The sequence below is a fragment of the Panthera pardus genome, unplaced genomic scaffold, assembly GCF_024362965.1.
Source record: "Panthera pardus isolate Hobbes unplaced genomic scaffold, ASM2436296v1 HiC_scaffold_13, whole genome shotgun sequence".
Classification (NCBI taxonomy): Eukaryota; Metazoa; Chordata; class Mammalia; order Carnivora; family Felidae; genus Panthera; species Panthera pardus.
Window position 1 is genome coordinate 127,416,564 of NW_026526688.1, and position 14,880 is coordinate 127,431,443.

The following is a 14,880-nucleotide window of genomic DNA, read 5'->3' on the forward strand; positions in this document are numbered from 1 at the left end:
TGACAGATGGAGAGAGAGCAAGTCCTGAGGAAATGAGCCTGGGTCTCATCCCTGAGAGTTGTGGACAACTCAACTGTCTTTTCACTCCAGGCTGGGTTGTCATTTGCAATCAAAGATACGTAATTAATCTAGCTTGGAAAATATAGGGAGGTTATTTTTAACATAGAGAATTCCTAAGCCAGTTTTCAAGCAGTGAGGAAGAGGCAAGGTTGTGAAAGAGATTGAAGATGTAAAAGAAATAGGAGTAAAGAAAGGTAGAGGGGCAATTTAAAATTCATTCCACCCTGATTAGCCTCAGATATATCTGTCCACCCCAGATTCCTTACCTGAGTTCTAGACTTGGATTGCAATTTACTTGTTTCATATTCTGTGTGGACAACTTCGAGTGGATACATCCATGTTGTTAATAAAACGGGCTTTGAAGTCACACAATTACATTCATATTCTAGTTCTTCTACTAATCAGCTGTGTGCCTTAAGAAAGTTGCTTAGACTCTCTGTCCCTGGGTTTTCTTATCTATGTAATGGGATTAATAATTGAATATATTTCACAGAATTATTACAAGGATTGAAGGAGTCAGTACCCATAACGCTTTGGAATAGCACCTGGCTATCTTAAAATGTTAGTTACTATTTTTACTCATTTCCAAAATATTAGTTTTGATTCTACACTCCCCACTCTCTACCCAAATATTTCCTTAGTTTTCTCTATGCCGGTAAATGATCCCACTCTCAATTCAATTATAGTAAACTAGGAGTGACTGAATATAATGAGCTATATAATCCGTGGACAAAAAGCTTAAAATGATACCTGTGAAAGCCCAAGTTTAGCCTCTCGATAAAGATGGAAATTTCCTTTAAATAAGGCCAAACTAAGCAGGCTACAGTAGGTTAGTTGTTTTAATAAAGGAATAATGAGATGCCACTCTAAGATTTTAGTTAGAGGAATTTTATTATGTAATGTATGTCTTAAAAGATCACTTGACTGCTAGTCATTCTTTTAAGTACAAATATTTTCTAGATACTGAAGTTTCAGTGGTAAAACAAATGCATAGAGTCTTTGCCCCAATTAAGCTTACATTTTAGGAGTGGAAGACAGATGAAAGAGTAGGTACATAGCAAGATGTTGATATGTGTTATAAGTTACAGTCAAACACGATAAGGGAATAGGTAGTGCAGAGGGTAAGTGTTGTTTTGAATAGGGTGGAGGACCTCTCTCAACTTGTCAGCAGAGACTGGAATAAAAAGTGAGGTGGAGGGAGAGATATCTGGGGAAGAGAACTATAGGAAAATGGGACCGGAAGTACAAAAGGCCTACTTTAGCAGGTGTGAGAAAAGCATGATAAGTGAGCGAGAGAGAAACAAGGTCCTAAAGGGAGTGAGGAGAGCAGAATATATAGATGATTTTAAGGATAGTTTTTACTCTACTCAGGATGGGAAGGCTGTCAAATGGTTTTTAGTAGAGGAGTGACTGCTCTGTTAAAAATATACTAAAAAATAAAATAAAATAAAATAAAATAAAATAAAATAAAATAAAATAAAACAAAATAAAATCCTAGAAGAGACACTGATAAAAACAAAACAAAACAAAAATAAAAATATACTGAAGGCAGTCAAGAATGGGAAAAGGGGGAATTACTGGAACTCGATGGCTCTGGGGGAGAGAGAACCATGAGCAGAAGTAAGGTAGTGAGTAGAAATGGGGAAACATGGCAAAAAAAGGAAGTCTTTTTCTGCTGCTGTGGCTGAAAAGATAAGATCTAAAGCCTTGAGTGAGAAGATATCATTGGCTTTGCTCTTTCTCTTTGCTTTTCCTCATTTAATCTATCAGCAAAAGCCTGTTTCTCTTTGCTCTTCTGATCTAATCTATCAGCAAATCTTGCCAGTCTACCTGCAAAATAGATGTTGAACTCATTTTTTTTTTTTTAACACAGTGCCTGAGAAACATTTTACAATCTATCAGAGTCAGCAGATGAGTCCCATTTGCCTTCCCTGCAACACATTCCTACTTCATTTTCTCGGTTAATCTTCAAAATAACTGCATTCCCCAGATATGGACACTGCAACTGAAAGATGTTAAAAACTTTCTTAGGCTCACATGGCTAAATATATGTTACCAGTACCCACAACTATATCTATCTCAATCCAAAGACTATGTGGTACCACTAAGGATCAGAGAGTAAGTGCAAGGATTTGGAAGCTGAAAAGTAAGAAATCTAGAGACTGGCACTAGATTCTCAGTCTTTACAGTAAACCATGAGCTTTAACACTAAAAATGAGAACGGTGTCAAGGATGGAGAGTGGGACTAGAAATAGAAATGTGAAAAGTATGGAAAATGTTTGTAATAGCAACAATGGAGATTAAAATAAAGAATCAGTGTCTAATGAATTGAAGGACACTGGAGAATCAGTGAAGGCTCTATTGATGACATTAGCTACTATGGTATTGAAGTGAACCAGTCAGTCAGGTGCCATGACCTTCCATAGCAATTACCCATTATCCATGTGCAGGATCACAGAAAATGGGAACAGAGGTGAACAAGGGAGGCATAGAAAAATATCAAGAAACTGAGGATGCCTTGGGCACAAAATTACCCTTATTTTGAGTGAGAATTTCCAGAAAGTGAGAATTCGTGTGCATCACTTTCATGATTTCCTAGAGGCCATGAAGTTTGTCTGTTTTCTCAGATATTCAGGAAACCTAAGTTTTGTTCGCATTGGTGAGACCCTATGCATGCTACTTCCATTCTGTTTTGTTTTGTCAATTGCGTGTGTGCTTTCTGAAGACTTGTCTTATCACCTCCACCAGACAGGCTTCTCCATATTTTCTTCTCATGCATTGAAGACTTTGAGACCTGGCTACATATTCCTCTTTACCCCCAAACCTACCAACCTCCTAACAGATTTCAGTATCTGTGTAGATGTCCTGCACAGCAATCATTTTGGGCCATTTCTTAAAAATAGACTTTACTTTTTAAATCAGTTTTAGGTTTATAGGAAAATTGAGCATAAAGTACAAAAAGTTCTCATATACCACCCCCTTTCTCTGGTATGCTTCTACACCCAGCACAGTTTTTGTTGTTGTTGTTCTGTTATTAACATCTTGCATTAGTGGAGTACATTTGTTACAACTGATGAGCCAATATTGATACATCATTATTAACTGAAGTCAGTAGTTTACATTAGGGTGTACTCTTTCTATGGATTTTGACAAATGCAAAATGTCATGGATCCATGACTATAATACATACAAAATAGTTCCTCAGCTCTAAAAATCCTCTGTGCTCTACCTATTCACCCTTCCCTCTTGCCTCATTTTGGGCCATTTTAAACTTCAATTCCTTTTGTCTCCTCTACTATTCTGCCATTATCTACAAGGTCAGCATTTACATTTTATCTCTAGAACTTCTACATTTCAGTCTCTGGTTACCTCTCTTCATCCTACTAGTTCTTTCATATTTTCATTTATACTTTACCTGGATTTCAATTTTGTATTGACATTCTGATTAATTTTTCCAAAATTTTATCCAAGTCTATCTCCCCAGTCATGACCATACTTCCTTGAATATTAGCTTTTCTTTCATCTCACTCCTTGCAAAGTTCAGATGAACTCAACCTTGATATGGGTGTTTTAATCTTCTCTGCTCTAATACTTGGGCGCTTAGTCCCAGCTGAAGAAAGTCACACTTGTGCAGACTAGCAGCAATGAAATGTGTCAGTCTTCCATAAACTTTAGCTCAATCCTCAGCAACACTGATTCATCCTTTTATCTATTTTGACTTAGCAGTCACTATCACTTCCCTCAACAGCTATTTCAAAGCCTCCCACTTTCTTGTAGACTATTTCATAATACCTGTCCCCATTACTGTCAACAGACTTCATCTCCTATTGTTATCAAGACATCTGAAGTGATGAAATATGATCTTCCTTAATCTCCCAACCTATTGTCTGTAAATTTAAGTGTTACCAGACACATTCTTAAAATGTTTTTTTTTTTTTTTCAGTATCAAAGAAACATCCTTACCCCATTAAAATCAATTCTCAATCTAAGCTTTTATTCTATCTTCCCGGGGATCTTTATCTTTCACATGTTAACTTGCTTTTCTTATATTAAATTCTCCTTCTTCATTTTTCTTCCTCAGTTTATAATTATACTCAGGTTTCTCTTAATCTAAAAACAAACCAACAAAAACTCCACCAAAACCAATGACCCTTTGAACTATTAACTCTTTCTTCTTTCTCTCTTTTCATCCCTATCCAAACATTCTAGAAGGGTAGTATACATGTTACATTCACTTTTCACCTCCAAATTTTTACACCCTCTCTGGCAATCTGGCTTCTTTTCCAATCCTGCTACCAAAAGAGTTCTGGTTTAGGTCACCAACAACTTCCCAAGAGCGAACCTAGTACACCCTTGACCACCCTAATGACTTAGAAATTTTTGACATTGATAGTCACAGCTTATTTTTTTAAGCTCTCTTAGCCTAACTGACCTCTTCTCCTGTGGTTTGGTCATACTTCTCTGAATTATTCCGTTGTTTTTCTTCATAAACCCTTCTTCTTCCAAGAATTCTTAAGTGATCCTCAGAGTTTCAACTTAAGATCAGCCTATTAATCTTCACTGTCTGATTTCTTTTTGGCAATCTCATGCATTTTCATGCTACCAACTACTCATAGGCTGAGGACTCCTAAATATATGCCTCTTATTGGGCCTTTTTGGTGAGGTTCAGAGTCCTCTGTATCTGTGAATATCCCCCACACACATCCAACTCATCCTTTTCTAAACTGACCTCATTCCTTTCCTCTCTAGATCTTTTTTTAAGCAATCTTTTCACCTCTATGGCTAAGACGGCCATAAGGGCAAGACCATGTTTTTTTTTTATCTTTGTGTCTCTAGTGCTTAACTTACTGCATAGCATATAGTGAACACCAAAATGAAACATGTTTATTATAGGTGTCCTTATATTATTCACACTTGCATTCTTCCATTGTCCCTTGACTATGACATTAATACTTGTTAACTGGCATATGTTTAAAAGTATTTACAAAACAACCAGGTAAATATATGTTTTATATGGTGAATGCATCAATGAATTAAAATACCCATAAAAGGAATATATTTACACTTTGAGATTAAGAACTGCCAAACCTCATGTCAACCATTAAAAATGAGGAAATGTGTAGCCCAGTACAGATGATTTCTTCTGTTCAGTCTTGGGGATACTTTGTTGGCATTGTAATCACTAAATAGCATCTTATTATCAATTTCATTATTATGATATATCAACCTTTGAAAATGTTCTTTATGCTTGTAAGTAGGAAAAGTGACAAAAAAGCCAGGAATTGTTCTAGAATTTTAGAAATGGGAGATAGGATTCTAAAGAGGGCTATTTTAACTTTGAAACATTACTGTAAATTAGTTGCATGCTAAGTATAAATATTTCATCCTAATTTTACACATCTATAATTTAGTCTACTTGCTCTTCCTTCTGTTCTGTTTTCTAAGTTCTGGCTTTATTCCATTGTTATATCTGTTTTCCTTGGGACTAAAACTCCTGCCGTAGAATTTAGCACTTGGTATCATTTAGGATGAAGAAATATCAAACTTCTTTCTTCATATAACCCCCAACGGAATTTTAAAACTATGTACCTTTTCACATTCATCATTGACACGTTACATTTACATTTGTTTAGACAACGGTAAAGTGTGTGATTTCTAGACAGAAGTGGTCATTTATCTGTTTTCCCTCAACCCCACCCTTTCCATTTTTACTTTGCTATGTACTGTGAGCCTTATAGGGATGGGAATCTGCACACTACTTTTCCCAGGCTCCTCTGCCATCTGGCTTGCTCTTAATTTCCACCAGAGTGAAGCTGTTGAGGGTGTCCGAAAGCAGAAGAAAGAGCAGAGCCTTCTGTTTTAAATGGTTATTTCAGTGGTTGTAGCAGCAGCGGCGGGAAGTGATTGATCCCTGACTCCCGCGTCTGAGGCACAGGCTGCATCTTTGTGGAGGCCTTAGTTAAGAGGTGCTTCTTTGGGAGATACACAATCAACTAGAGGGTTAGTGACTCCTGATAGCTTTGTTTTACTCCTTCTCCTTTGCTCCGCCATTCCTTCTAATATCTTTGTGATCAATCTCTGTATTAAATCTCTTCTCTTTGCAATTTCAGTAGTTTCTGTGTCCTGACTTGGATACAGGCTTATGTGTGTTGTGTTGTAAATATTGACATTTTAAAATAAAATTGTCGAGTCATTCATTCAAATGTATTCATTAGAACATAAATATCATAGTGATTTAAACCACCACTTTTCTCTAATTGGGGAAACATTTACATCATTAAAAAAGTTTTTTTTTAACGTTTATTTTTGAGATAGAGTGTGAGCAGGGGAGGGGCAGAGAGAGAGAGGAAGACACAGAATCTGAAGCAGGCTCCAGGCTCTGAGCTGTCAGCACAGAGCCCTATGTAGGGCTCCAACCCATGAATAGTGACATCATGACCTGAGCCAAAATCGGACACTTAACCGACTAAGCCACCCAGGTCAGGTTCCCCTACATCATTTTTAAGAATCTTTGAACTATATTTATATTCTACTCTAACTTCACAAAATTTTTATGCAAATATAATACTATAAATGTGTGCTTAAAAGTCTTTTTTTGATCACCAAATTATATTTTTGCAACAAAAATATGTATGCAAATTAAAATTAAAATCTCACGTAACCTGTGACCTTAAATTTCAGGTGTAAAACATTTCTTCTGAACTGAGTCATCATTATATTAGTATACAATATATTGACTCATCAACTATAAAAGTGAAACTATTATAAAGCAGCTGTATATGATATTTATAGAATTTTTAGTTTTTAATTAATTTGCACATCCCATGAATCAATATTAATTATGGTTTGAATGTGGTAGGGGTGAGCATCATGCTACATATTTTCATTTTATAGAAACCTTATTCATATGAATTAATAGATGAAAATGGGAGGAGTTTTTTGCTTGTTTGTTTCTTTGGTTGGTTTAGCAATGCCATTCAATTATTTCAAATTCTTCTTAGCTACATGGTGATCTCTGCATCAAAAATATTCTTTTTTTTAAATTTATTTAAAAAAAAATTTTTTTAACGGTTATTTATTTTTGAGACAGAGAGAGACAGAGCATGAATGGGGAAGGGTCAGAGAGAGGGAGACACAGAATCTGAAACAGGCTCCAGGCTCTGAGCTGTCTGCACCGAGCCCGACGCGGGGCTTGAACTCACCGACCGTGAGATCATGACCTGGGCCGAAGTCGGCCTCTTAACCGACTGAGCCACCCAGGAGCCCCCAAAATATTCTTTTTAATGGGGCACCTGGGTGGCTCAGTCAGTTAAGTATCTAACCTCGGTTCAGGTCACAATCTCACAGTTCTTGGGTTTGAACCCCACATTGGGCTCTGTGCTGACAGCTTGGGAGCGTGGAGCCTGCTTTGGATTCTGTGTCTCTGTCTCTCTCTGCTCCTCTCCCACTTGCGCTCTGTCTCTCAAAATTAAACATTAAAAATTTTTTTTAAAAATCTTTTTAATGATCTGGCATTTGACAAGTTAATTAGGTTCTTTTACTTTCTTTTAATTCTTTCTTAGGTAAAACGGTCTGACTTGTAAAGGAATTTCAGTGATACCAGTGTTTCTATTATGCCATAATTTGGTACATCAGAGAAAATTTATACCCAGAGCCAAAAGTCAAAAAACAAATTTTGCATGCATGAAAGTAATGCCCTTATTTTACAAATTAGGAGAAGGGTAATTACATAAAGGTTAAGGGAAATAAAAACGAAGATCATGTTTCAGGTAGATAATTTTTAGGATAGATTACTTATAGATATTGACAATATAGAAATTTATTCCCTGTCAAGTTACCTGTATCAGTTTTCCCTTAAAATTTTTCTAGTGCATCAAAGTAAGGTATGAACCTAAATAATAGAATATCTAGCTGTATAACTCACAGTTCATATTTTTCTGTTTTCTTACTATTTTGTATTTCTTTACTAAACTTTATATACTTGTTATTTCTTAGATAGTGTTCTCTCTGGTATTCTCAATTCTCAGTTCTTCCCCTTTAAACCAGGAGAAAATAATTTATCAGTCACATTAACCCACCCTTAACAATTTCTCCTATTCTGATCAGAACATATCTGTCCCTTATCTATTTCACATGGGAACATCTTTTGGACAGACCTGAATTCTCATAAATTTTAAGAGCATATTAATTACAGAAAGTTATAAAAGTAGGAAAGCAGATGAGGAATAGAGGAGACTTTGCCACATTCTTAGTTTTTGTTGTTTTTTTCACTTGTCTTGTCTTTTAGATTCCACTTATAAATGAAAATATATGGGATTTGTCTTTCTCTGACTTATTTCACTTAGCATAATACCCTCTAGGCCCATCCATGTTGTCACAGACGGTAAGATCTCATTTTTTTTTAATGGCTGAGAAATATTCCATTGTATATATAAACCGTTTCATCTTTATCCATACATCTATTGATGAACACGGGTTGTTTCCGTGTCTTGTCTATTGTAAATAATGCAACAAATATTGGGGTGCATATACCTTTTTAGATTAGTATTTTCATTTTCTTTAGGTAAATACCCAGTGGTGGATTACTGGATCATATGGTATTTCTTTTTATTTTCTTCTTATCTTTTTAAATTTTATTTATTTATTTATTTGAGAGAGAACAAGCTGGGGAGGGACAAGGAGAGGGGGACAGAGGATCCGAAGGAGGCTTTGGGCTGACAGCAGCGAACCCAAGCCTGATGTGGGGCTTGAATTCATGAACTAGGAGATCATGATCTGAGCTGAAGTTGGATGCTCAACCAGCTGAGCTACCCAGATGCCCCTCATATGGTATTTCTATTTTCATTTTTTTGAGGAGCCTGCATACTGTTTTCCACAACACTTGCACAAATTTATTTTCCTACCAACAGTGCACACATGTTCCTTTTGCTCCATATCCTCACCAACACTTGTTATTTCTTCTCTTTTTGAAACTAGCCATCAATGTGAGGAACATCCTTAGTGTTTGAAATAGACTTTTTATATATATATATAAATTTTATTGCCTATATATATAGGCAATTCTTTGCTCTCTCTGGCTGCATTTTCCTCTCTTAAAAGTATGTATGTAACTGAGTGCCTGACTTCTGGTTTTAATGGAAAGACCTTTTAATATATGAGATCAACCCAACTCTGACTCATGAGTGCCACCCCTGGAAAAATCAAATAAACTTGGAAACTTTCCATGTTTCTTCTTTGACTCTTTTTTAATGTGATGGTCTGTCCATAATCATCATAACAGACTCCTAGAAACATTCTTTTAATTTTGGTTTTCTCTTAGGAAGTTAGACAGTTAAGTGGACCCATGTAGTTTAACCCATGTTGTTTAAGGGTCAACTGTATTTACTGTTATTTAAAATATACTTATTCATGAAAAATGTCTACACTAGCAGAAAATATATAACAGTAAAGCAATGTTGTTTTTGTTTTTTTTTTTTTGGAAGTCTGTCATAATGTTATTATGCCATTTCAATGGTGTTATTTTGCTTTACAGGGGTAAATAAGTCTATGAAAATTTCGATATGATGAATCTTATTGGATTACCTAAATTACCTTATGATATTTTACTATATTATCATTCATATAATTGAATTCACAGGTTTATTTTTTGGAGATTAGAATTTACATTTCTATCAATAATAGAATAAAGTTAAGGAAAATGTTATGTACCCTCAATATGTTAGCAGTCATATTTTAATGTTGACTCTCCTTTCCTTCTTTTTTGTTTATTAAATTTTTAAGTTCATTTTTGAGAGAGAGGGAGAAACAGAGTGTGAGTGGGGGAGGGGCTGAGAGAGAATCTGGGGGAGGGGCACACAGAATCTGAAGCAGGCTCCAGGCTCTGAGCTGTCAGCACAGAGCTTGATGCTGGGCTTGAACTCATGAACCGTGAAATCATGACCTGAGTGACCTCATGACCTGAGCCGAAGTCAGATGCTTTTCTTCTTAAAATGTTATCTTCCCTTTGCTTTCATGACACCACATTTTCTCGATTTTCCTCCTATCTTTGCCTATTCCAGCAAACTTTTATGTTGGCTTATTCTTCTACATCTGAAAACTACCTAAGTATTTCTCAAAGCCTAGTCAGAATGACTAAATATCTCCTTGGATAAAATAAAACTCTAGTTGCAATGAACAGAGTTATAATTTGGGGGGGGGGGGCTAAAAGTCATTCATCAGTTACCTTCTTTAAGCCTAAAGTTTTGCTTTATAAAAGGACGGCACTGAACTTTACGTTATCCTACAATAATGGCATGCTCTTACATGTAAATATGAAAACAATTAAATTAAATGCTTATGAAGACTAGCATACTAGTGCTTATGTGTGGTTCTTATATAATAAATTCTTAAAATGTTTTTGTAAAAGTTATAGTTGTAAGTAGTCTTTGCAGTAACATTCTTGTATTCCTCACACAAAAGTGAAAAAGCAAGTCTCAAAAATTTAACTAAATTTAGGAGCAAGCCCACAAGCCTAAAGTCAGCATCAACAACATTAGACTAATTCTAATGCTTATTTATCATTAACTTGCATTTAGCAAATGAAGTTTGTTAGCATTAAGAATTTTATCTGTAATCCCTATAAAGCAATTTTTATAATGTCTTTGCTTTTCTTTGTCTTTCGTTTTAACATAATTGCTCATCTGGGTTCAGATCAGGCAGGACCTCTCAGAAATACAAAGGTAGAATATGGGGTTTGTGGGTTTTTAATGTAGGAATACAAGATAAATTATCATGGTTTTAATAAGAGGAATGAGAATTGATCATTCCCCCTTTCCTATTGAAAATATTGATACTAATTTTTTTCAAGTAAGTCCATGTGTAATTCGTTTAATAAATAAACCAAACTCAGTAAGGTTTTAATGGCTATAAAAACAGCTTTATTATTTTTCCTACCACTGTCTTCAAAACCTTTTATTTTTTCTCTTTCCCATTTCTTGGGAACAACTTATTCAGTTCCTTTAGCTTTCTCAATACTTTAATGTATTTCAGAAATAATTCCAGTTCTGGCAATGATGAGATAGTTTTCCTGGATTAACCCAACAAAGAATAACAATGATAAATTCTGTATCAAATTTAAAAAACACACTAGTTGAAAGGACTGGAGATCAACCAAAAGCAGGAAGAAACTGAAGGGTATCTGACCCCTGAAAAATGCTAACTACATTAGGAGAGAACCATTTTCATATGGCTTATTCATTCAAGACCCACCTCAGTTTAGGTGATAAGGGGTAACTAGAGCACAAACAGAAAGTCAGAGCCCTATAAACATCATATGTCAGAAGATGGAGTTTGATGTAGACAGAATGGCCAGAAATTAAAACAGAAATCACAGAGAGGAGAGACCCATGGAAGAATGGGCCAAAAATTTGTGAGTAAGCCTCTCTCAAGTCTTCGGCTGACTCTTAAACTGCACATGTAGGAGAATGACTTTTTAAACAATCAGCAGAAATTAACAACCAGAAGACTAAAGGAACAAACGATTATAATTACTGCCTACGGCAAGGACGATAGAGATTAAATTTTGAGTCCCTCTAAGTCACAAGGATTTGATGAGAGCCACAGAGTTTTCGTAAAAACTCCAGAAGGCTACGCTTAGGAATAGAAGGATTGCTAAAACCAATGGATTTTCCCTAAAAACTAATATAAAAAAGACCTGACTTAACAGCATGTAAAACCAAACCTCAACAAGTTCAGGGGAAACCAATAATTGCCTAATAAAACAAAGTCAATCCTCTTCAGAGCATGCAACCTCAGAGACATAATCTCAAGTCTTAATAATGTATCAACCACAATGCTCAGTACCCAATCAAATGTGAAAAAACAAAAATGTGGAGAACTAGAAAAATGTAGTTAACAGCAAAAGCGGTCAACACAGACCTATCTGGAGATGGAAAAGATGTTGAAATTGTAGCAGACAAGGACGTTAAAGCAGCTATTGTGAACATGATGAAGGACTTACAAGATGATCAGAATGATAAAAAGGTGTGGAATTTCAGAAGAGAAATGGAAATTATTTTTTAAAACCTGAAATTCTAGAACTGAAAAATAAGCTATCTAAAATAAACTTATTACATGGACTTAGCAGAAATTGGAGATTGTAGAAGAAAGAATCAGTCAACTTGAAAGCAGATCAAAACAATGTAAAAGTCAGAGAGTAAAAATGTAAAAGTCAGAGAGTAAAAATATTTTAAGAAATTAAATAAGATTTCAGTGACCTAGAGACAATATTAAGAAGTCTAACTCGAATATTTTCTGAGCCTTAAAAAGAGAGTGAAGAAAGGGAAAAGGGTAGAAAAAATAATTATAGAAATAATTGCCAACATTTATTAGATTTTGTGAAACATATCCTGGAGTTTAGTGAATCCTTAGGAGAATACATACAAAGAAAACCACATCTAGGCATATCATAGTTAAACATCAAAACATCAAAAATGAAAAAAAAAAAATTGTAAAAAAAAAGCCACCCCACACTAAAAAAAGGAACAAAAGTACAAATGATGTCTAACTTCTCATCAGAAACAGCATATGACAAAAGATTATAGGAAGACATCTTTAAAATGATGAAAATTAAGAAAAATTGTCAACTCAGAGTTTTGTATATATGAGTATCATTCAAAACTGAGGGCAATAAAGACATTTTAAGGTTAAAAAAGTTGAGAGCCACTTGGACTGAACTTCAAGACATTCCAAAGGAAGTTCTTCCGAAGTAAATGATTTCAGATAGGAGCTCAGATAAGTAGAAATAAATAAAGAACCTTAGAAATAGTGGATAAGTAGTTAAATACCAGAAAACTTTTTTCTCTTTATATCTATATAAGACAACTGATTGTTTAATAAAAAAATATTACATTTCACTGTGGAGTTCTGACCACAGTAGCTATTATGACCACAATAGCATAAAAGATAGGGTGGTATAAATGAAATTATATTGCTACAAGTTTATACCTTTTTAAAAATGTGAATGATATTAAACTAGATAGAATGTGGTAAGTTAAGAATGCATATTATAATCTCTATACTAACCACAAAAACAGAAATACAAAGAGATATAGTACAAAGTCAAAAGAGGAAACTAAGTCAAATACAAAAAAATATTCAATTAACCCAAGGAGGGGCAAAAAAAGAAAGAACAGAGAGGAAAATGAGACATATATAAATCAACTAGTGAATAATAAACCTGAACCCAACTATTCAAAAATTTGTCAAGAAGATATAATAATTACAAACATGTGTGCACCTAATAACAGAGATTCAAAAAAATGAAGCAAAAACTGACAGAAATAGAGATAAGCAAATAGAGAAATTTAAGTACCTCTTTGAAAAATAAAAGAACAAGGATAAATATATCAGTAAGGATACATACAAATGTTTAGAGTGCAAGTTTGGCAAAGGTGAAGCCTTGTTCTAGATACTTTTCTATTATAAGAAACACTTTAAAAATTAGCTTTATTTTGTCATCAATTTTTCTTTACACAAAGTTCAGAAAATAGTACTGGCTGAAACTTTTGCTGACTTTTGCGTTCAACATCACCACTTAATGTTTTGCCTTGCACTTATTTTACATGAAATTAGCTTCTAAAAGTTATAGTTCAATCTTTAGATAGGAGATAGATAGATAATAGAGAGATAAATGCTTACCTTAAAGACCAGTTCTCCTACCAAGCCATTCCATGTCCCATCTTCTTGTGGGCTTCCATACTTGTGATCCGGTGCAACATAAATTTCATAGTTAAAACCCAGGTAGTTAGATAAGGCATCCAAAACATCAATGGAGAAGCCCTGGTATTTCTTCGGCTTACCCAAGACATTTTCAGAGACCATTACAAAAGGTTCTTCCTACATGGAAATAAGAGAAATCCTTGATGTCAATCTATAGTGCTCCCTAAAAGCAAAAATTAAGTCTTCAAAGAGTTTTGCTTAGAAACAGCTTAAAAATTGCCTTTGAACTTTGAGAGAATTAACTTAGCAATATAACTTATGTGTTATTAATGTATCACACTATTGAACAATGTTTTATCACTGAATTTCTTTTCATCTCTCATTTAATTACTACCGTATAAAAATTAGATGAAAGTAACTCTAAAACTTCAGGGGCTATGAATTCATTTTTCTTGCCATCTTAAGACCAATGTAAGGTTCAAGAAACTCTAAGTTTATTGTATCCTGAAGCATTTATTATCTATATATGCCAAAAATATGTTAAATAATATTTTAACAGATATAATCTACATAAACTCTCTGAAAAGAACAAAAAACTCTAAGAACATATAATTTAACTAAAATTTATAACATAACATTTACTGGGAGTTTCTTGATAAGTAATTTTGAAGTACAAACACATTTCATTGCAAAAATAGCTTCTCTACTATTGCTATGAGAAATTCACCTAAGTTTTTGGTAAATTGTGTAATTTAGCAAATTTAGCAAATTGGTTTCTGCTTCTACCTCTTTTATCATTCTGTGTTTGTGTCCTCTTACATTTAACAAATAGACTCCTTTCACTTTTCAGAACACCTGGTGTTAAGAGAACTCAGTTGTTTTGAAACATGCTGGCAGACTATAGAAAATCAGATAACTTATTCCTTAATTTCCTAAACTTGTTCAAAAACCTTTTAGAACAGTAATATTTACAGATAACCATCCATACATCTATATCTATATCTATATCTATGTCTATGTCTATGTCTATGTCTATGTCTATCTATATCTATATCATCTATATCTATATCTATATCTATATCTATATCATCTACATCTATATCTATCTATATCTATATCTAC

At 34.4% G+C, this 14,880-nt stretch overlaps 1 protein-coding gene and 1 long non-coding RNA gene across 3 annotated transcripts in view; one reads left to right on the top strand and one right to left on the bottom strand.

The window, feature by feature from the left end:
* Positions 1-14,880, bottom strand: part of GRID2 (glutamate ionotropic receptor delta type subunit 2) — a 1,432,440-nt gene that overhangs the window by 315,886 nt on the left and 1,101,674 nt on the right. For both annotated transcript variants that reach the window (XM_053901394.1, XM_019464250.2), the window contains exon 10: positions 13,738-13,935. In XM_053901394.1, coding sequence (XP_053757369.1) covers positions 13,738-13,935 — 198 coding nt within the window. The remainder of the gene's footprint in view (positions 1-13,737; positions 13,936-14,880) is intronic.
* The window catches only part of LOC109275855 (uncharacterized), a 50,014-nt gene that overhangs the window by 10,478 nt on the left and 24,656 nt on the right, over positions 1-14,880 (top strand). The gene's annotated exons all lie outside the window — the stretch shown is intronic.